The 22,206-nt window shown below is 32.7% G+C and overlaps 1 protein-coding gene across 5 annotated transcripts in view; it reads left to right on the top strand.

The window, feature by feature from the left end:
• LOC111619583 (zinc finger MIZ domain-containing protein 1-like) overlaps positions 1–22,206 on the top strand; it is a 111,180-nt gene that overhangs the window by 38,849 nt on the left and 50,125 nt on the right. For 3 of the 5 annotated variants that reach the window (XM_023361332.1, XM_023361331.1, XM_023361337.1), the window contains 2 exons: positions 7,531–7,644; positions 10,232–10,337. In XM_023361332.1, the coding sequence (XP_023217100.1) occupies positions 7,531–7,644; positions 10,232–10,337 (220 nt within the window). Of the gene's footprint in view, positions 1–7,306; positions 7,325–7,530; positions 7,645–10,231; positions 10,338–18,537; positions 18,883–22,206 lie in introns of those variants that run through there. The other 2 variants (XM_023361333.1, XM_023361336.1) reach the window with 2 other exon arrangements.

Genomic DNA, 22,206 nt, shown 5'->3' with positions numbered 1-22,206 from the left:
TTTTTTCGTGTGCAGCAAGAATTTAATCGTCTGATATCGGTAATGTTATTGAAAGGTTTGAATCTGAAAATATTCTCTTGTAACAGCAAATTTCGCTTACATTAAAGTCCAGAAATAAGTGAATAAAAGACATGCCACATCTATTTTTTTTCTTTCAAAGTTCTTTTCAAATTAAAAAAAAAAATAAGTTATTTAATTACTACACGCAAAATTATGTATTTATATATTATTATAATTACATTTATATAAAGAGTTTATACATATTCTATAATTTTCTTGCATATCTGATATACAATTATGCACGCAATTGCCTCATGCGACTATGCATGCAATATACTATATGTAATATAAGCGATCATACATATGCATAATTGAGTATGACAAGAATTCATACGTATCTTATATTGAACGCTCTTTAACGCTATTACATATTGTGTATGCAATTATACAATATGCATAATTACATATTGCTTATAACTAGAATTCTACGTCTCACTCTTGTATTTAATTACTATTCTAAGTGTTGCGCATTGTATATGCAATAATGTATACAGCATAATTGAGTATAGTAAAAGTTAATGCGTATTCAAAGCAGTATAAACTCTTAATAATCCTAAATATTGTATATTGAATGCTTCATGCAATACGAAAATTCCAATTTGAAGTTGAATTTTAAAGCAAATTGAATTTTATTTATTTATTTTTTTTTAAAATAATATTTTAACCTAAATTGAACTCAAGCTGAATTAAGATTTTAAATTTTATTTTATTTTATTTTTTATTTTTAAAAAGTTGTTTTTTTGCTGACGTTTGTGTTTTAAAATATTCGGAAAAATATTTTAATATTACATATTCAAAATCAATATTGGTTTAGTTACGCTGGTAGCATTTATTCACTTCTTTTTTTAAAAAATAAAATATTCATAAAAGTTAGTGTAAACTGCCAAAATTGGCATTAATATTTTACAAATTGAATTAAATAATTACAGAAGGTTTGTATAATATTTTAAATCTACAAGATTTAAAATATTTGGATTCAGGATCGAGCTTAGAATTGTTGTGGTTCTAAAGGCCTAAGCTATAATATAATAAAAGTCCTTACTCTCCATCAAATGATGGTACAGGCAAAAATGTGAGGCCTTAATGACGTATAACGCCAGGCCCTATGTTACAGCTCATGTAGAATCGTCCCTGATTGGACTAATAAGGCGACACAAGATGGGTAACTTGCCAATTGGGGGTGCGTAGTGTTAGGAGGGAGCATTTTCTATGGAAAATTTGTTAGGTGTTATACGCGTGAAGAAAACTCCATAAACACTAGATAGTTAGCCACGTGCGAACCCACGACCACGTACAGTACAGTACCATGTTCAGTGATCTTATCCACTCGGTCAATTTAAGGTTACAATTCTTCTGATATTGTAAGTATTTGAAATTATAATTTTTTAAATAAGTGGAAATTAATAACTTGTTTATAATGTAGATAATTGAGTTTTATAATCATTATAAAGTTATGAAAAATTGTAAACTAGAATAGTTGGAAAATTTTAGATGTTTAGGGCCAACTGGAGTTAATTTTCTAATAATTGGAACGATTTGTAAAATCGAAAGAGAAAAGGATATTTTATGTTTAAATATTTGTTTCGAAGTTAATTTCTATTGTTTTATATACAGTAGGGTGAGCGAGCACCTATATAAAACAATATACAGTACCTTGACAAATTATTAGACCTATTGACTAAAATCATACTTTTTGTACTGTTTTCTTTTTTTTTCGTAATATTGTTTAAGGAATGAGTATTTTTTCATGTTATTTTTATTCTCTATTATATCCGAAACACTTTTAATATTTTTTTTATATGACAACATCGTAAAAGTAAAAAAAATTAACTTGTGTAGAGTAATTCTTGTGATACAGAAGTAAGACTGTCAAAGATGGTCATTCAAAATACTAATTTTCATTGTTAATTTTTTAAGTTCTATTATATTCAAATTTTTATATGCAAAACGTACTTTTTTATTTCATAATACATAAAACATTAATATTTTAAATAATCCTATCAACAATGGCAATTTTATTGAATTATTATATCAAAAACTAACAAATCATAAATTTTTTGCATGGATTTAATAATTTGGTAAGGTATTGTAAAACACCTGCATTTTATAGTACTAAATCTGTAAGTTACAGTATTTTTAGTGTTTTAAAACAACAGCACTTGTTAAAATCATATAATGACCCATTTATATTTAGGCTGGTCCAAAAGTCAGCCATCCAAAGACTAAATTGCTTACTCATTCAAATGTGTTGTTGGTTAGAAGCTTTAACAAAGACTTGTTTTTGGACCCCCTCCTGTGTTTAAGTATAATTTCACGTTTCCTGTTAAAAACTTTCGCGAAGAAGTTAAAATTTCCATTAAATTTTACATATGGTAGCTATTAAACACAATAAAAATCACGTGATATAGCGACTAGTGTTGACAAAAATGCTACTGTAAAGTATAAAAGTTTAAACATAAACATGCTCGCCTATTTGTAACGTATAAATGCCGTCCTAACATAGCAACATTGAACGAGTGTAAAAATCCTTTTTCTGAAACCGTCACGTGATTGGCGTAGGTGTGAAAAATCCCCAACATCGCGTGATTGTTGATTGATCAACTTGATCGCCCACAGATGCCCATCACAGCACTAAGCAAAACCCAGTAAAATTACTCATTTATGGAAATCAATATTCACCCCTACGAAGCTTCACCAAACAAACCACGTAACACAAAGAGTTATAAATAAAAAAAAAGAAAGAAAGAAAGAAAAAAAGTAGTGTTTTCTTCTTAACTACGTTTCTAAGCTTCAACAAAAATATAAAAGTATAACATAGTGATAATATATTTAACGGGTTTATAGTAGGAACGAAGCAAACAGGTGCTGAGAACAGCGACTATTGTTGACACAATAGAAACCGTTACCTAGACAACTTCGATATTTAACCCCCTAACTGTTAGGATTAATGTTGTATCACTTAAATAAACTGCTAATATATTTGACTCTTCGAGTGTTTTTTTTTCCTCAATAGAAACATAGAATTTACAAATATAAAAACCTCACCCTCCTTAAAAAAAGAGGAACGAAACGTTGTTTTCTGCTCCCACTTTAATTTCTACTAACTGTTAGGAGGCTTTGATATTATTTATTATTTGTTTATATGTAATTTTTACTTTATTTTTTCTCCTTGATGCTGCTTGTTCAATATGTGAAATCTTCTCTACTCCTTTAAGTGTGTGTGTGTGTGTGTGTGTGTGTATCTGGATGAAAACACTCCCATTTTTGGTTGCTAGGTAACTGTTGCTAAGATATTTAAAGGCGTATCGAACGTTTTCCTTGAATATGGCAGAATATGACGATTAGCAAAATTTAAAACTGACTTGACACCTGACAATAACTTGACATATATCAGAGGTCGAATCGAAGAAGTGGAAGTAGAAAAAAAGTGTTTGAATTTTAAAATATTTAATAAAATTTAAAAAAAAATACTTCTTTTGCTTTGTTTAAAGACAGTTTTTTGATCCGTATTAAAATATTGTGATGGATCGAAAATGTGTATTTTCCTTTTTATATTCTGTAAACTGGAGCTTAACTTGAAAAAACGGATCCAATTTTCTTAGAAAATCGAGCATTTACTCGTAAAAAACTTAAAAATTTGTATTCATTCACCTAAAAATCATCTCTTTTATTTGCTTCTATTTCTTTCGGAGTCTGTAGTGCATTCAAAAAATGCCCTTTAGATTGATCTTGAGCTTGTGTTTATTCGGCATTTTGCGAATAAACTTGAGCTGAAGTTCACTAAACTGTATGGAAGTTCATACTAAAACCTCAAACACAACCAAAACAGTGGAAATTAAGATTAAAAATAGGTCAAAGGTTACCAAACCATAATTTTGAGCTGGAAGATTACTACACTTTTGATGTTCTTTGAATTAATCTTCAGCTGAAAAAATTGTCAAAGATCATGGTAATCTTTAGCATAAATTGATTCTTATGGTGTCAAAACCATAAGAATCTTTGTTTAAAGAAAGGTCAAAGGTTATCGAAGTGAATCTTGTGCTGGAAGATGAGTTGAAGATGGAAATCTTTAGCTCAAAGATCATCAGGATCTTGAAAAACTGTAGATTTGCTTATTGAGATCGATAGAAATGAGATTATAATCATTTAAAAATATAAATGATCGCGAGATCAATCACATTAAGAATCAAAAACTTATTTAAAAAATTGAGCTTGAGCTCAGTTGCTTAAGTAGATTCAAATTTTATCAAAAGATATGAAAAAATGCACCAAAAATACCTAAAAAATGAGTACAAATTATTAATTTAAAAGAATTAAATATATTTACTCTCATAATAAAAAAATATACGTTTAAAAAATAAATTTATATATTTTACAATTCAAACGAAGCATAAAAGCGTTTAATTGGTCAATGAACTTTACATTTTAAAAAATTAACCAATCGACTACATCATTACGATTTTAGTTAAATGTAGGATGAGAAGATGGGGAAAATACATATATATTTCTTTTTTTACATCCAGATTTATTTATTTTTAGATTTTATTTTCAAATTTAATATCCTTTCAATGAGTACTAATTAAAAACAAACAATCCAGAGTGATTTAGTCATTTTTGCTTAATAGCCATAACTGTATAATTGTTCCCTTTAACCTAATTGGTCGGCCGGTCGCGTAATTTTCAAAATGAACCAATAGAGACTTAGTTCAGATTCAAAAGTCTTTAAAATTAAAAAAAAATTCTTTTTAATAAAGATTTTTCTCTCAGTTTAAATGCTTTTTAAATATATTTATTTTTTTCTTTCATTTTAAAATCCTTTCAATGGATATTAGCTTGAAAATAAACTTGAGAATTTTCAAAATGGCTTTCGTAAGTAGAAAACATTATGCTGTGCTGTTACTGGAGATTTTTATTTTTTATTTTTGCTGTTTTTAGATGATTTTGCCAATCATATTCGTTTAGAAATTAATTTACACAATCTTCTACGTTGGCTTTTAAATTTATTTACTCTCTAAAGTCATTATTTTACTACTATTAACATTTTTTTTTCTGTACTCTTAACTACCATTTTTTAATGATTATAAAACATTATTAATAAAAAAACTGTTTAAGAAGCTTTAAAAACTCTTTATGGTCCTTCTATAGCCGAACTTCAATTGTGGCTACCTCCCAACAGCGGCCATTTTTTCAAATTGTGATTATTAATTATGTCATCTTCTAATTGGACAGATTTGAATTTAAAACTGACCAATAGAAGAAAATTATTATTACTATTATTTTTTTATAACTTAAAATAATATTTTATTACAGAAATAAAAATTTGTGTAATTTTTGTTTTCATTTATCTGATTGGCTCGTGTTGAAATTTCTTTGTAAATTGATCTGATTGGTAGAAATTATTATTATAATGAAAACTTTTGATTGGTTCTTTAACTGGGAAATAGAAGTTAATGAAAATCCCATCTTTTATTGGCTAATTTTGAATTTTTTCATTTACGTCATAATTTATTTGTATATTAAATTCTAGTAAAAACTTAATTTAAATGTAATTAGTCAAAATTATTTAAAATTAATATTTTTTAATTTAAAATTATTGAATATTAAGTTTAAAAAATGATATTTTATATAAATAATATCTTATTGTTGTTTTTAATTATTTAAATTTCAAAAAATAATGAAGTTTTGCGTAGTTTTTAACAAGAAAGTATCCTGAGACTTGATTGGTCGGTATAAATCGACATTTGAAAGACGAACCAATGGAAAGAAGCATTACGCATTATTTGTATTTATTATTAAAATTTCATTTTTTATATGTTTTTAATTCTCTGTAAATCTTCAAGGATTATTTTTTTAAAAGATTTTCTATGTTTAAAATCTTTTTCAATGAACATTAATTAAGAATAAACAAAGTTTTATAAGAATTGTCAGGAAGCTTATTCCTAACTGTTGCTTTTCCCTTGAGGTCCTTACACTAGCAAAACAAATCAAGTTAATTAATCTTGCTTCCTATTTGATGTTTCTTAATGAAGATAGTCAATAGTATCAGTTAACCCAAGTCGGCAGTTCTTTATTAAAGTTTGTAGCTTTTCTATAGAACCGTATTACAGCGATGCAAGGTCATATAATTCAATTTTTCTAATTAATCATTCGTGTTTCGTCTTTAATATATCCAACGAATAATAAATTTGTTGATTTGAATAACATTTGATATGTTATAGCATAAAAATAGCCATAAATGATCGATACAAATTACGAAAATTGTCATACTTCCTTTTATTGGTTGGTTATTTTTAAATATTAACGTTTTATCCAATCAGCAATAAACTAAAATTTAAAAATTTGAATTTTAATCAATAAACACTCAGAAGAATTTTCAAATGCTATAAATAACCAATCAGCGTATCGTAAAATTTAAATTTAAATTCATGGCGGCTGTCGATTGGTTGATGTTTATCAAATATAGAATTGAAATTTGTGTTTATTTATTAAATCAATGCTTGTTAATTTAAAATTAAAATGCCTTAAATAAATGATTATTTTGAAAGTTTGAGATAATTTTCTAAAATTAAATAAAAATTTGTGAAAAATATATATGTTTTTTTTTTTGTTTCTGATTGGTTAAATTTCTTAAATGACGCCATATTTAATAAGTAAAATTTTCATTCGATAATTTGTTTTTTTTTAACTTTAAACAATTAGCATTCGATTAAATTTTAAAATTCGAGACATGTATGACGTCAATTGCATTTGAAATTAACCAATAAGCTGTGTTTTTTTATGCTTTAGTATCAAGCGTTGATTGGTTAGTTTTAAAATTTAAAATTTTATTAGATATTCAGTGTGAATACACGCTTAGTGTTAATAAAAGTTTAATAAAGTAAGGAAGAGAGTATTTTATTTAAATACTTGTACTGAAATCTTGATTATAGTTTATTCTTAAAAACATAGCTTTCTGTAAGGATCAGAGGGACAGTTGTCCAGGGGGATCAAAGCCCTCACAGAAGAGGGAAGAACTAAAAAAATACTGTAATGCAGGATCGTTGAATTTAAATTTAGCTTCATTAATACTGCGAAGATTCCGTGATGAGAACAAATACTACAGGAACAATGAAAAGTATTTTGAATTTAGCGCCGTTACCAATAGAATAACCGTGAAGGTTCAAGGGTCAAAATTTATGGCAGACACCAATATCTATAGGTGCCCATGATGAGAGCTTATGGAGTATGACGGATGACATCGAGCGAATGATTAATAGTAGTAATGGTGAATATCTGATATTGAATTTAGCGCCATTAGCACGGTGTTATTATGAAGGGTTTGGAATCAAAATTTACTTGAATATACAGTATTTTATTGAATGATGGGTTATCTTTTTATAAATAAAATGTTATTATGATAAATCATCCATTAATTAAATTAAATAATCCAAATTGTACTTTTTAAACAGTAATTTAATTGTTTACTTTCAGGCCCTAAATTCTTCTTCTGGTTTCCAAAGTGCTGCTCGAGAATTACTAGAGTGGTGTGGTGACGCTCGAGCCTTTCAGAAAGTATTCGAAAACAATTTAATCGGCTGTTTAACGGTATGTATCATTATAACTCTTGTATAGTAACCCGTTGAAATTATTTAAGAAACCTTTTCGTTATTAAATAAAGTAAAGATAATCTAAATATACCTGAAACGAAACTTACGTACGAGATTAGATTATATTACAGTAATTTATGTGAAGTAGTAAAGAAAGGGCATATTATACAGTAAAGAAAAAAAATTGGATTTTTTTTTTCTTTTTGGCCTTCGTTTTTCTATGCTTTAGTAATCTTTGTCGCCGAAATTTTTTTTTCAAATATTTATTGAAGGAGAAAAATAGAAGAAACCTCAACGATGAATGTTGCAATCATCGAATCGGAAGCGCTGTCACGTGACGATCGATATTTGAACCTCTAACTGGCAACATGTGCTGTTTAGTTGGTGACGTCGAAAGCTGTAGTGAGTCTCCTCCGAAATAGTTCCCTTTGGTGTCGTAAATGGGCACAGTGCAGCGTAACGACGTAACCGCGGTAAACAGAACGTTGGCGTTGTAAGTGCAACGTCAACGGGTAAACACGCGTCAAGTGTTACAAAGCGGAGGTTGATAGTTCATCCGTATACTAAAAAAATAAATAAATAATAAAAAAAACCAGGAAAAGTGATCTACCGATTCTTTTCTACGACGAGAGGAAGAAAAAGAGGAAGAATTTCTGATTGTTTTATACTTTCTCCGCATGAACGAATTAAATTTCGTGAAAATAATGATAAAAAGAAAGTTCAATAATGTTAGAAAAAAAGGAGAGTTAAGTTTATTTTATCAAGAGAACAAACATTTTTCAATTGTAATTGATATAATGCCACGAAAATGAACAAATAAAACAACATGATCGCTTTATATCGAATCTGATAGGATATACTATATTATATCATCGCATTATGACGAATTGAAGGAATATCCTTACATATGTTTGCGTTAGGGTGAAATCGATAAAGAAATCAACACGTGATTACAACTTTATAACGAAGTTCACAAAGATTGTGACAATTCATAACCTTTTATTGAGTATAAGCGATAAGATTTCTTAGGGGTTTATCGTTATAAAAACGAATGAAATTTTGAAAAACGATTGCCCTTAATTAAAATAGAACTAATTTAAATAGGAAACAAGATGCCATTATTCAGCTGGAAAAATTAAAATCAAAATTACAATTGCTACGCTTAAAATTAATTTAAAACTATTAATATTGTAGACGAAATTCACAAAAATGCAATATAAAAGTAGTGACAGTTCATCGAAAATAAAATAAAATAAAATAAAAAGGCAACACGTGATTCCTTTTGTAAGCAAAATTAATAGAAATATTAGCACATGATCGTTTTTTAATGAGCAATCTCAAGGACGTTCTATTTTGAAATGAAATACGTAAAGAAAAAAGTAACACGTGTTATTTAAAAATAAACAAATAAAATCGACAAATTTATAAACACGTGCTACTTTGAATACGAAATTGACAAAAATCGTAACACGTGGTATTTTTAAAAAGTGAAATAGACAAATTTAAAACACGTGCTATTTTCTAAGCGAAAATTATAACAATTACTTTCGAATGAAATTCGACAATTCGATCGAGTTTTTATGACGTTTGAAATTGAATAGAAACACGACACGTGTTTTGTTTTGTTAGTGAAATTGATTGTTACCTCAGCAAGGTGTTCATCAATAATGAAACTGATTAAATATATAAAACACGTGGCATTTTACAAATGAAAACGTGGATTAAAATGGAGAATTTTATTATAAAACAAACCAAAGATTGATTTATAAGTATCGAGTTTATACTTATAAATGTTATGTTATAATGGGAAATTTTCGTAGATAGAATCGTAATGATCATCTTCCTCTTCTATCTAGCCCCATTTTATTCGGGTATAAACTATTACGTAAACAATAGTCACAAGTTACATCACACAGAGCTAAATTCGTTTCAATTATTCTCGAAACATGGCAACAATCTAACGAATCAACTCGTTGTCTAAAGGGGTTCCGGAAAGAAAGGGGAAGAAGGGTTGTATCTTCGGAAATAAATAGGAAGTGGGAGATTCCATTGTGTAACGTATAACAAAACTTTCCCATCCGTAAGTAACATTAGCTCATTTAATTACAGACATAGTAATTACTCAGTGAGAAGGACGGATTAGTTGTGTTGGCAAGCCATTCTGATGACGGGCCACACCTAAAAGGGGTCGATTCCCCCCTTGCTTCCCTAGGGACCCCTTTGACTACCAAATCTTCTAATTGGTGGCAGTCGTTGCAGTTAGAACGGGTGCAGCAATTACGTTGATGGAAGGAAAGAGATTCATAATATCTCACCGGATTTTCGGTGGAAAGTTAATCTTCAATGACTACTGAAAGTGAACGTAAAAGCGGTATCAACTCGTTGGATAACTCTTTTAGGGAATCAGACTGAAAGCGTTCATATATTAACGAAAAGGAGACTTTGTTATCCAATTTTCGAGTAAACCTACTCTAATTCGGAATTCGAATTCAACAATTTACTGAAAAAAAACTAGTTTTATCCCCGTTTTGAGGGGCGTGTAAATGAAATTATTCATTTATTTATTTATATTTTATTTTTTTCAGGTCGTTAGTCGTGTAGCCACACAACGCGGGTTCGATCTCGATTTGGGCTATCGACTGCTCGCAGTTTGTGCCGCTCAGAGAGACAAATTATCCCCTAAATCTGCAGGTGAGTTACTTACTCTAACTTTATTTGTAAGTGTTAAAACGTTTAAGAGCTTACATCACTGATCGTGTTAAGTTCAGTTTGATCCGGGGGTTAGTTTTAAACAGAGATTTACATCGTGTCGACCGCTTCAAGAGGCACCACTCGGTGATATTTAAGGGTGATTAATGGCACGAATTATGATCAATTAGGGGAAGGGAGTTAGGGGTTTGCTTAAAGGTTTGACGCTGTCCTAAATCTCATGTGGTCTGCCTGTATGGAGGAAAATATCAATAATGTTCCGTCCGGTATCAGCAATGGGAATTTAGCCATGAATTATGCCTATTTGGGGGAAGGATCCGTGACTAAATTATTTGCAGATTCTAATGTGACAATGGGTTATGAGAAAACAATATACTATCTATGTAAATTACAATAAAAAAGTGATGAATGGTCTTTGTCTTTCGCAAAATTTGTTAAATTCTCTGTGTTATTAACCGTAACAAGTCTGAAAATTAGTTACGAAGTTCGTATTGTTACGGCAATGAATTAAGGGATTGCTGTGATTCACTGTACCGAAATTCCGCGAAGGTCCTAGTACTCGAAAGGAAATATCAATCGGTAAATCAGTATTGCAATGGGAATTCAACCATGAATTATGCATATTTTGGGGGAATAGAATCTGTGACTAAATTATTTTCGGGCTTATTCTAGCTTGGATTATGGGTAAGCTTCACTAGCAACTTTCCATTGATGTAAATCACATTAAAGAAGAGCCGAGCCACGTCCACACGCGTTAAAAATTATTGCCTTTCTCAAATTATTACTGTAGTAATAGCGGCGTAACACGTTCGAAAATTAGTTATTCAGCTCGTGCTATCGTGTGCAACTTGTAACACGGTTAATTTCGAGTGTCATGTGGGAATTCCTCTTGTCAAAAGTTGTCAACCCGGACGCATTCGCTTTGTTAGACGTGTTGAGGTGAAGATCGCCAGCAGGGGAAAGAGCAGGAATCCCATGATTGATTGTTGTGTATTCAATGCCATCGTTCAGACTTCTGGTAACGATTTAAAATTCAATTTGTCAACGATCATTTCGGATAGTTTTCTCGAGAGATTCGCAAAATTCGACCCCTCTGGCGATATTTTGGCACCAATTTCTACATGGAAAGATTGGAATAGAAATGCTGTGAATGGTATAGTTTACTAAAATTCTCCCTTCAACCCCGAGAAACGACAAGGCCTTTTTTTCCCTCTTTTTTTTTAAAGATGTGAATAATGGTTAGTTTTGGGATATCGTGCCACTTACAAAAAGTGCTAAAATTGCGATCGATACTTTTTGCAAAACGGAGGAGGAAGAAGGAAGAGGAGGAGGAGGAGGAAAAAAATAACCCACCCTGTGAAACCGCTTCACTGCTTGACGTAATGACTGTAGTGAAAAAGCAACCCACAGGGGCAGGTTGATAAATGGCTGTTTTGACTACTTGTCAGTTTTATCCACTCTAGATGTAAGCGTGACGTGTAAACAACAGGTTACACCATGCGTAACAAATCTTTTCTTTATTGGTTATTGAAATTTATGATATTATTTAAGTTGTGAAAACTTAATCAGTATATTTCGACTTATCGATAGACTATACTATCAAAGAAAAATATTCTTTAAAAAAGTTACAAGATCCCCTTCCATAGTTTTTGTTGTTGTTGTTTTTTTAAATCTTTAGAATTCTTAATACATTCTTTCAGAAATTCCCCACAAAAATTAATTTTTTAAAAGTATTTACATGAAATTTTGCGTAAAACAAGTTTAACTTGCAGCTTTGAAAGTTAAAAAAACGGGAGAAAGATTGGAAAATAAATGTTCCTAAAGTGGCTCGTTACAGTATCATAGAAACCAAAAATATTGTAGTGTTGAACTTTTGATGATTTCAGCATATTTTAAAACATTGTTTGATGTTTAAAAGCATTTTATTCCCACCCTAAAACATACGTTTATGTATTTAATGCCTATATCTTCATACCCCAACTTTTTTCCTTCAAAAGTTAATTAAGAGTGTTTAAAATATAGGTTAAATTTGCTTTTATTTTAACATAGATGTACTGTACATAAAAGTAAGATAAACAACAAGAAAAATGAAGAAATCTCCGAAATTTGTTACGTTACAGTACATAACGTGTCATATTTTATTGTTGTACAGATGCCATAAACCGGTTCGTATGGTTTATTTTAGATCTTTAGCATCATTCATACATTTTTTAACGACATTTTACCCATAGAAATCGCTTTTCCTACGTTGTTCCCCTTCCTAAAAAACCCAAATATTTTATACCTATATATATTTCGGATTCGAACGTCTTTCTATATATATATTTTCTCCTTCTTTCTAGAAAACGTCGTCGAATTTTCTACATTTCTCCTTTCGAGATTACTTCCTTCTGCGAGGAGGAAGTAATCTGGAGAGTAACTCCATTCCTTCATCTTCATGCCTCATACATTGATTCAGAATTGGCTACGGTCTGACGAGATAAGAACAGAAGTGACCGCACTCTAGTCAAACTGGTAATCTTCCTTCTATTTACCTCCATGGTTGTCCATCATGCCTTGGGGCACCTACAACCCCGCCCCATACACAAACAACACAGATACTGAAATTTGCCTCCGGCTATCTGGATGCGGTTTCTATGGTAACTTGAAGAGAGAAAACGGTCGATGCACCAATACCTTACGTTCTTATCGTTGCGTCTACGTTACGTTTTCGTCTCGGATTTAAACCTTTGTCGTTTATTGACTCTTCTTGTCGTTCTCCTCCTCCTCCATCCTCCGTTTTTTTTATCTTTTTCTTTCTTGCAGAACAACGGGATGTTTTCTATGATTGATGCTGATGAAATTCGCGTATATTGTAGTGATGCCCCTATATGCTTTCTTTGCCAAGCCACTTAAATCTTCCTTAAACAAATTTATTATTTCTTTGAAGATCATTTTTGTCTTTATATATACTTCTTAACGCTTATATATGATATCGTGTAATCTCAGCTCTAATGCTCAGCAGCATCACTCCTCTTGAGCTTCTTCTAATTTCCTGTGGTCTTGAAAGTTGTTACAGTAACCAAAGCCTTTGTTTTTAATAAGAAAATGTAAGAAATTCGTAGAAATTTAAGTTGAAAATGCTTTAAAAGCGATTCTTCATGCAGAATTGAGACTCGCACTCGCGATTTTTTTCTCTGTTTTTTGTGTACATTGGAGAATTGATACTGGTGTAAGTTTGTGTTATGAAGACAACTCATGGTCTTGAAACGAATAAAAAGGAGGTGGAGTAGCTTATATAAATATACATATAAATGTAAATATATAAAAGAAGCAAACATATTTTTGAAGATGCTGTAGGGGTTGAAGTAGAACGGAAAGCAAAAAGCTTCGGATAACCGCGATCAATATATTGAACAAATCCAACTATATTGTTACAACTTGATAGTTATACTATAAAAAGAAAAACAAAAGGACGTTGGGAAAAGCCTACTATAAAGGACGATAGGAGTTTGGTGATTCATTCACCATCTCTCTCAATAGAGAGGGAATGGCCCCCAGGGCCACGTAGGCGCGAGAAGACCTCCCGCTCTGCCTACGCCTCCCAAGTTTATTAATTCGTTTCTTTCAACTTACAGGTGACCCTCCTGGCCGGTCACGTGACGGCGCGAGGGGTTTCTCCCTATCATCACCCCCTGCCAATAATGGATTTTGTGATTCAATCCATTCAGCAAGGTCCATTGTTTATAATTGGGGGTTGACAAAATGGATTCGCTTCGATTTTTATCTAGGGAAATTCTTCTTAATTTTAATAACGGTCGGTTGCTGTTACAATGGCAAACTATTTTTAGTAATATTTATGTGTAATTTCGGGTATATTGCTTAATAAATGTTACTACCGATTGACCTCTCGGTAGAAGGGATCATCCAGGTGTTGATATGGTGCGTCAACAGATGGTGTCTCACCACATCTGTCGCGTCACGTGACTGGTGACAAAATATCTTTCTTTGTTCCTCTATTGTTCACATTTCCGACCGGCCAGTATAGGGATATTGCTTTTTATCGGTTTGCATTCGATACCGCATGAAAATATTTCGTAAACAAGAAAATTCGTCTTTTTCAGTTCAAATCGTCTCGTCTTCTCTTCCCCGGACTCGACATAAATCGGGATTCTTCACTCCCGTTTGACTAAATAACTAACCATAAAACAGGGCTTTTTTTTTGAAATTTTAGTTTAATAAACCCTGGCAAATATGTAGGGATTTATTGGATAGCTTTGGGATAAACTCTGCCAAAAATAGAAACCAAAATTTGGAACGAGTTCTAAATTTTTTTTTTTTTTTTAAATATTTGACTTTAAGTTAGTTTCCATCGCTAGAGAACGATTTTGTTCATGTTAAAAATGCGTAATATCAGAATATAATTTGGGAAAATTCGTAGTCAAGCAGCTGAACATTTTACTATCTGAAAAAATTGAATTGTCGAAGAGGAAGAAGAAGAATAGTAGTTAGAATGTAAAAATCTCAAAAACTTAATCAAATTTCTACTCAAATTGAAAGGAAAAATTTCGATTGGAAGAGAGGGAAATTCCCTAAAAGTCATAAAGTGTTTTTTTTAAATCTGTAAAATTTAAGGAAATTTGTCCCTAAATCGAGAGAAAAATACCACGCAGTTCACTCAATATAAGTATTTAAATGTAATTTGTAAATTTTTAACAAAAAAAATATACGAATTTAAACACAATTTCCTCATAAAACACGCGCAAAAATTCTTTTTTTTTTAAATAATAAAATAAACGTCCTAAAATCCATTCGCAAAAATCTAGGATAAAATATTTCCTAAATTTAGAAAAATTATCGAAAAAACGCAGACGACATTCTGGGAATTAAATACATGCTACGTATTATCGTTATAAATTACGTCACAAAAGAACCTAAAGAGCCAGATCTCACGTGATCCGCAACATTACTTCCGCGTGGCACATCCTACTTAGCTAGCAACAAATAAAAATAATAATAATAACAACAACAACAACAACAAAAAAGAAAAAAAATTACAAAATCACTAACAACTTTCAGTCCTTACCAAGCAATATTATTTCTTCAGCCCTTCTACAAAGAACAAAAGAAAAAAAAAATATTCAGAAATTAACCCCATTATAGACTAGATTTAATAACTTCGGGTGACCACCGCTAGGCGGATGAACTGGGGCATAACGGATAAACAAGACGTTGAAATTTCCACTTATAGATTTGGCTGATTGTTCAGGTCTACAATTGAAAAAGGAGTTTAGAGGAGAAAAAATGAACCTTTTCCTGTTCAAATTACCGAATTAGTATTGTCTAAGAACGATAGATGGCACCACTTATTAAACAGGAGGCGATAGTGCACCGGGTAAATTAACGATAGCACGGATTTTGTTTAGATAGTAGTATATTTAGAAAGGCCGAATATGTACTATTTGCTACGCTAGAAGTGTTCTATATTTGTTACTTTAGGAATTCGGACATTTGCTACTCGACCGATATAGCTCTTGCTTGAGTTAATATACGATATCGATGCTGTGTACGTGTTAAACGATGTTACATACGTTACATAGGTTATATACTACGTTTGCATTATTGAATAGTTAAAGCCGCTGAAGTGTTACCGATTCTAAATCTAGGTGGCGCTCAAAACAATTCTCTTCGAGATCTAGGTGGCGCTCTAACAATACTCTCCTAACAATAGATATTAATCAATTACAGTATTCGGTTTCAATAGTTAAAAAGGTGAAAAAGAACAATTAATAAATGCCGATAGCACGTGTTCGTAAATTACGTAACAATCAGTTTTCAATAATAAAATGTTTGAAACGTAACAATTTAAAACGCGATTGTTATTTTTTGCAGCGCTTTATAGGATGTTAATACCTTTCTTATTTCGAAAAGATGTTAATAAAAATATTTTAAAAATTTATCAGCAAAACACAGCGAGTAATAATAGAAGAGTTGAAATATGGTGATTATAATCAATAACGGGGTTAAATCGATAACAGTATCAATATTAATAACAGCAGCATTATAGATTTATAAACTAGATTGTTTCAAGGAAAAAAAAGTTTAAAAAATAAACAAAAAAAAACCCGTTGTCAACAAAGAACACACACAGTCGACAGGAGCGAGTCGTTTAACATGACAGCAATATCAATAACAGATGAGTTATTGATAAAGAGATTTATTCGATTAAAACTCCCCAACTTTATAGTGTCATCGCCACGAAGAATTCAACGCTTGGCCTGTTTTGTGACAAAGTGGGTCGCGTGACGTCACACCGGCGTAATTCGTCCTTTTAAAAAAAAAAAACAACAAAAATTCGAACCCGAAGTCTCCTCTGGCGGACTTTGCCTAACGCGACATCTGTCGGCGGTAGTTAGAAATACAAATTTTCGCACTAGATAATCGAAGCGTAGCGCTAATGCAAAAGCGGAAGTTTAAAGTTCATTTCCTGGTTTGGCAACGGTTTAAAGTTTAGAAATTAGAATGAAAAATTGCCAAAACACGAGTCGAGACAAGTAAACATTACTTTTAAAAATATTTTCTGTAGGGTTTGCTGAATGTTTCGAATAATTTAGTTAATGTTTGTTTGTTTTTGCCACGTTCAAAGCGCGATAGGGAGGAGACAAAAATTCTAGTTGCAACTTAATACCCATTAAAAAAATTACAATAATATATGTTTTTTTTTCTCTCGTGTCGAAGTATCTGTTTTGTGTGTAATCTCTGCAGATATGACTAGTTTGACAGTTAATGAACTAAGTTGTGAGTCAGAGAAAATGGAAGATGACAACGTGCCGTCGTCGAGTTATTGTTTCCACTCCGGATAGAACTTTGCACACTAAACTGACAAACATTATCATCGTCTCTGGTGTTTTTGTACGTGTTTCTAGTGTTTTTTACCCGTCCGGTATGTTTTTCTCATCTGTCATTAATGTCGTTTACTTTATGAATCCGTCTTCCTGCCACGTTAATTGGTTACAATGTTACAATATAAATTTCTCGGATGAACACCGGCGAATGTAATGATGCTTGGCCTACTCGATCGCCCCCTAGGATTTATAATTCTCTAACCTCTGTTTCCCCTTATTTCCTCTGTGTTGAGTGGGACCTATCGAGAACAGTTGGTAGTTCCCCCTTATCTCTTTCACATTTTTCAGATACTGTTCGAGGGGTCATAATTTAAGGCGTTCGAGGTTAATTTTCGATTATTGAATGTAGAAACGATCTCAAAATGACCCCGGGATAGTGTATTCTGAGGTCATTACAATTGTTATTCGCGGATAATTGCGAATTTGTGAATATTCCGGGTTGTGCTTCGTGAAATATCAGTCGATATATCCGAGTTAATACTGTGCAAAATATAATAGTTATTGTATTTTCATGCCAAATACACTCCCTTGCTAAATATTAATTTACACTCTCGTGCAAATTATAAGTTAACATTCTCCCCGTGCTAATTAGCGCTATCCCGTGCGAAGTACTAGTTAAATAATGCGCACAGGACTAAAATATTGCACGAAATGCTTGAGTGCAAAATGTCTAATTGTTAACCTCTAAGCAAAAATCACGCGATATCAAATTTTTTGTTAGAAGTTTACAGAATGCCAATTTAAAAACCCCGTGCAAAACTCAATTAACAAAAAAGAGCGCAAAATTGCCAATTAATTGATATTTTGCAAAGACTACTGTGCAAAATTACTGTGCTTTAATGCGAAAGTGACAATTAATATCCCCTTTGCGAACTGCCAACTTTATCTTTTCACTCCTCTAAAAATAATCTCGTATGCAAAATATCGGTGTTATATACCCTCCAAATATCCACGTAACAACGGCTTCCGTGCAATAAATGTATTTAATACATAACTACACAAAATGTTTAGTTTAATATGTGCACGAATGTTTAAGCCAGAATAAAAATTATACAACCACAACACGTATACACCTCAAAGTGCATTGTCTCTATAGTAAACAATGTAAAATAGAGATTTATTGCAAAGAAGAAAAAAATAAATAAAACTAAAAAAAAAGGAAGAGCGCGTGTCGCTCCACACCGCCTAACCCGGGACGAGAAGCGATAGAGTCGACCTCGAGCGGCCATCAGACGAACTAGTTTAGCCAAACTAATTTACACGTCTATCTGTCGCGTCCCGACCTCGTCCTCGGTCGGGATACACTCACTCAACGTCACTCACCGCACCGGCGATACAAGTTATCCGTAAAGCGGTTACGGTGCAACAGCAGTGCCACCGGTGGCCCGGGGCGAGTCAGGCGAAGCGTGGCGCCACAAGCGGCGAACGACCGCTGGGGGAAGGTGATGGATGGTGGCTAGACATTTCATTGGCTTGCCGTTGGGGGGCGCCACTGTGCCAGCTGCCTCCGCTGCTGCCAGTCTCTCTTCAGACGTACGCTGGTGTGTAGTGTGTGTGTGTTGTGTGTGCGCGCCGTGTTGTGTGAGAGTGTGCGTCGTCTCTCCCAACATCCGTGCATCCGAGGGGATGGAACGGCTATTGAGGTGAGTCGTGTCTTTACTTGTTGCAATCTCTATTCTCGGACTGTGTGTGTGTATGTGTGTGTGCTCGCGTCCGCTATGGTTACTCTTCCGAAAAATTCGGCTATCTCGTCGCTGACGTCACCGGAAGTGACACGATGCCGAGCCCTCTGTGGGTGGAAATTGTAAGTTTTTTTTTTTAAAAAAACGGGGTGTTTGTTTTTAAAAAAATTGTTCGCATTTTTTTTGTTTTGTTTTTTTTTCGGGTCGTTTCGCATAACTTATAGCGTGTGGTGCGCGTGGATTAGAGATTAATTGTAGTTTGGAGGATCTTGCGACTGCGGTGATGGCCTAAATGTAGTTTTTGGATGTGTTTATTTCAGGAACAGCGGTTCCTGTCGGTTTTTGGCCAGAGTCATTGGAGCAATTTGTACTGATTTCGGCAACATTATTGCGTAACATTTGCACTGCTACTAATTAACACACAAGCGAACTGGCTTACGTGGTAACACGTAATTGTTCTGTTACTATTTTAACAATTGCTTGTACTAAAATAGTCAATTTCGACTTTTTTTTCATTGTTACGTAAAAATGTTCGGTTACTGTTTACATAGTTCTGAACTCGTAGATTGTCGACTTCGGCTCGTATTGAAAGTGGGAAAAATCAGTCCAGTTTCAATTATGTAACAGGTAAGGCTGCGGCACGTTAAGTGTTAAATTAATGGAACAACAACAGTTGTAAACACGAGATTCTTCGCCCGGTGCCATCGGAGGTTGCAACTACTGTTTTCGGCTATTGTCCCAGATTTGGCCATCCGTCCAGATGGCTCGATTGGTGATCAAGGGGGTGTCCAGTCTGGCGGAATAACCCAAGCTCCCCTCTCTGTCCTTGATAAGGGACCCCTGCAGTTCGTTGCAGTCTGTGGGCGTCGGAGACGGCCTTGAAGTGCGACTGCCACACAACCGAATCTATAGTGACAGCTGTTGTACTTACCCACTGTAAATCATATGTTATATTAATGGATAATAATATACGTCCGCTAACATAGTAAAATACGCGCGACGTCGCTTTGATTGTGTATACTCGCGCGTTTTAATAACCCCCCCTTTCTACGACAGAAACAACACAGAAATTCTACACCCGTTTTGTTTTGTGTGTGTTTATCTCGTGTTTCTCTATCCGTTAACAATAAAGAGGGACAGAAAATCAGGAAAATCGAATAATTCAGGATTTAGGAATAAATAAAAAAGGCGCGCGAGCGCGCGCACATACAAGAGTTTTATTTTTGTATTTAGTAACATGTTTCCTTAACAATTAACTTGAATATTCCTAATTTTATTTCTTAAGGAAAAATGATAATTAAGGATTTTTCCTTATCTTCCTCGCTTAAAATAAAAACAATACATTTCATTTTTTTCAATTTTCAAGGCCGTTTTCACGTTCTCTCTATAATCTGTCGATTTAAACACTAGAACGAAATCGAATACTTAACAATTAAAACACGTAACCGAGCATTTATAACGTCACGATTTTAAAATTTTTAAAAATCAAAATACATTATATAGATATTTTAATCCGTTAAACGTGAATTACATTTTGATAAAGGATCAATATATATATATATATATTTTTTTTTTCTTGAATTTTTAAAAATAATATCCTGGCCCAGAAATTAAACCAAGCATTGAAAAAAACTGTGATGTCTGAAAAAGATTTTTTCACGGATATACACCTGACCAACTCTTTAAATACGGGGACGTAGGCGTGATATCGGAGTAATCTTTAATGGTTGACCTTAAAGGACCACAAGAAAGGTTTCGGGTTTCTGATGACGCGATTAACTTTCATCCTCGTTCACCTTTGAGGCTCTGCAGGTGTGCCCTGAGGGTCTGTTTGGGGATGTGGGGTGTCTGAGCTGTTTTACTATACAACCATTTTCCAAATAGACGTCACTTCTATATTATTCACCTGTTGAGGATCTTATCTGAATGATAATCGTCTAATAAATTAATAAATTATATCAAGTTTTATCACACTTTACTTTCGGAAAGATACTCTTTGGATAAATCTTTACATGTTAGATTTTTTTCTTCAGTTTTTTTTAAAAAGAAAAGTGTTGATAGATTTGTCATTTCCGTCTGGATTGCTTCATGCGATTTCAAAGTTGGTACAGATAAGTTAAGGAGTTACTTTATCCCCCTTCTTTTCCACCCTACGATATAGATTCGAAAGACTTAAATACTGTTATAAATTCAATTGAAATCGCGAAAATTTTACTGAAATTTATTAAAAAAGTAATATAAAATACAATTTATTAAGCCAAAACTCAGGCAAAACGTTCATTCAGCTTTGTTCAAAAGGAACCTCGAGCCGAAAAAGTCGACAGCTAAATTATTCTAGTCCACCTTCAAAAAAAATTTTTTTTTCTATAAACACGTGATCAAGGGCGGTGATCCATGATGTTCTTCTTGTTTCTGAGGCCTCTCGGACGAGTATAAATACGTCAGAAGAATTTAAGAATGCGTCTACAGTAATGTTCCAAAGAAACATTAAAAAAAAAGTGATAGAAGGGCGAGACGACTTCCACCCACGTCATGCCCCTGAGACAACGTCAAGGCCAGGTTACGACCTATCCGGTCCAGATAAATGGAATGTGAAGTTAAGCAAACTAATTTGCTGTTTTTCTGTTATATTTTTTAAGCATTATCCACACTCTATCTGCCGTTTAGACTGAACAAACACTGGACTTTCATCCCCCGCACAGGCCGAAGTCCGAAAGTAAAGAGTTAACACGTATATAGGTTACCTGTACACTTTAGATATTAATTTTTTTCAATTATCTAATTATAAGATGCATAGCTGATGCAATAACAGTTGCTATGTTGCATCGGTATCGATTTTAGTTTATGAATATTTATGTGTTTCTATCGTTATTGGCGAAGTTGGTGATGATGTGTGTGTTCCGCTGTTATTGCATTGATTGATGCTATGTAATTGAATTACGTGATTATATTATATATAAAAATAATTATGAGTTTGATAGTTAGTTTATTTTACTGGATACGTGATAAATTTAACTAGAAATGTTTTTATTTTTCATAAATTTAACTGAATAAGTACGTAATTTAACACGCGCAGCAGCCAAAAAATGCATCGTTTCATTCAGTTTTTGTGTGTTTCAAACTGTTAAAATGGACACTTAAAAATAATACATTTAAGTGTATTTTTGAAATATGCACTTTAATGATAATTCAATTTTAAACTCATTGTTGGTATGTTCAGAACAGTACACATGAAACGATAGATCTAAGCGTATTGCAGGAAAGCCCACAGCTGAAACAATACGT

Source organism: Centruroides sculpturatus, unplaced genomic scaffold (assembly GCF_000671375.1).
Source record: "Centruroides sculpturatus isolate CEXI.00-Female unplaced genomic scaffold, Cexi_2.0 scaffold261, whole genome shotgun sequence".
NCBI classification, from domain to species: domain Eukaryota; kingdom Metazoa; phylum Arthropoda; class Arachnida; order Scorpiones; family Buthidae; genus Centruroides; species Centruroides sculpturatus.
This window is presented reverse-complemented; position numbering and strand designations above follow the sequence as displayed.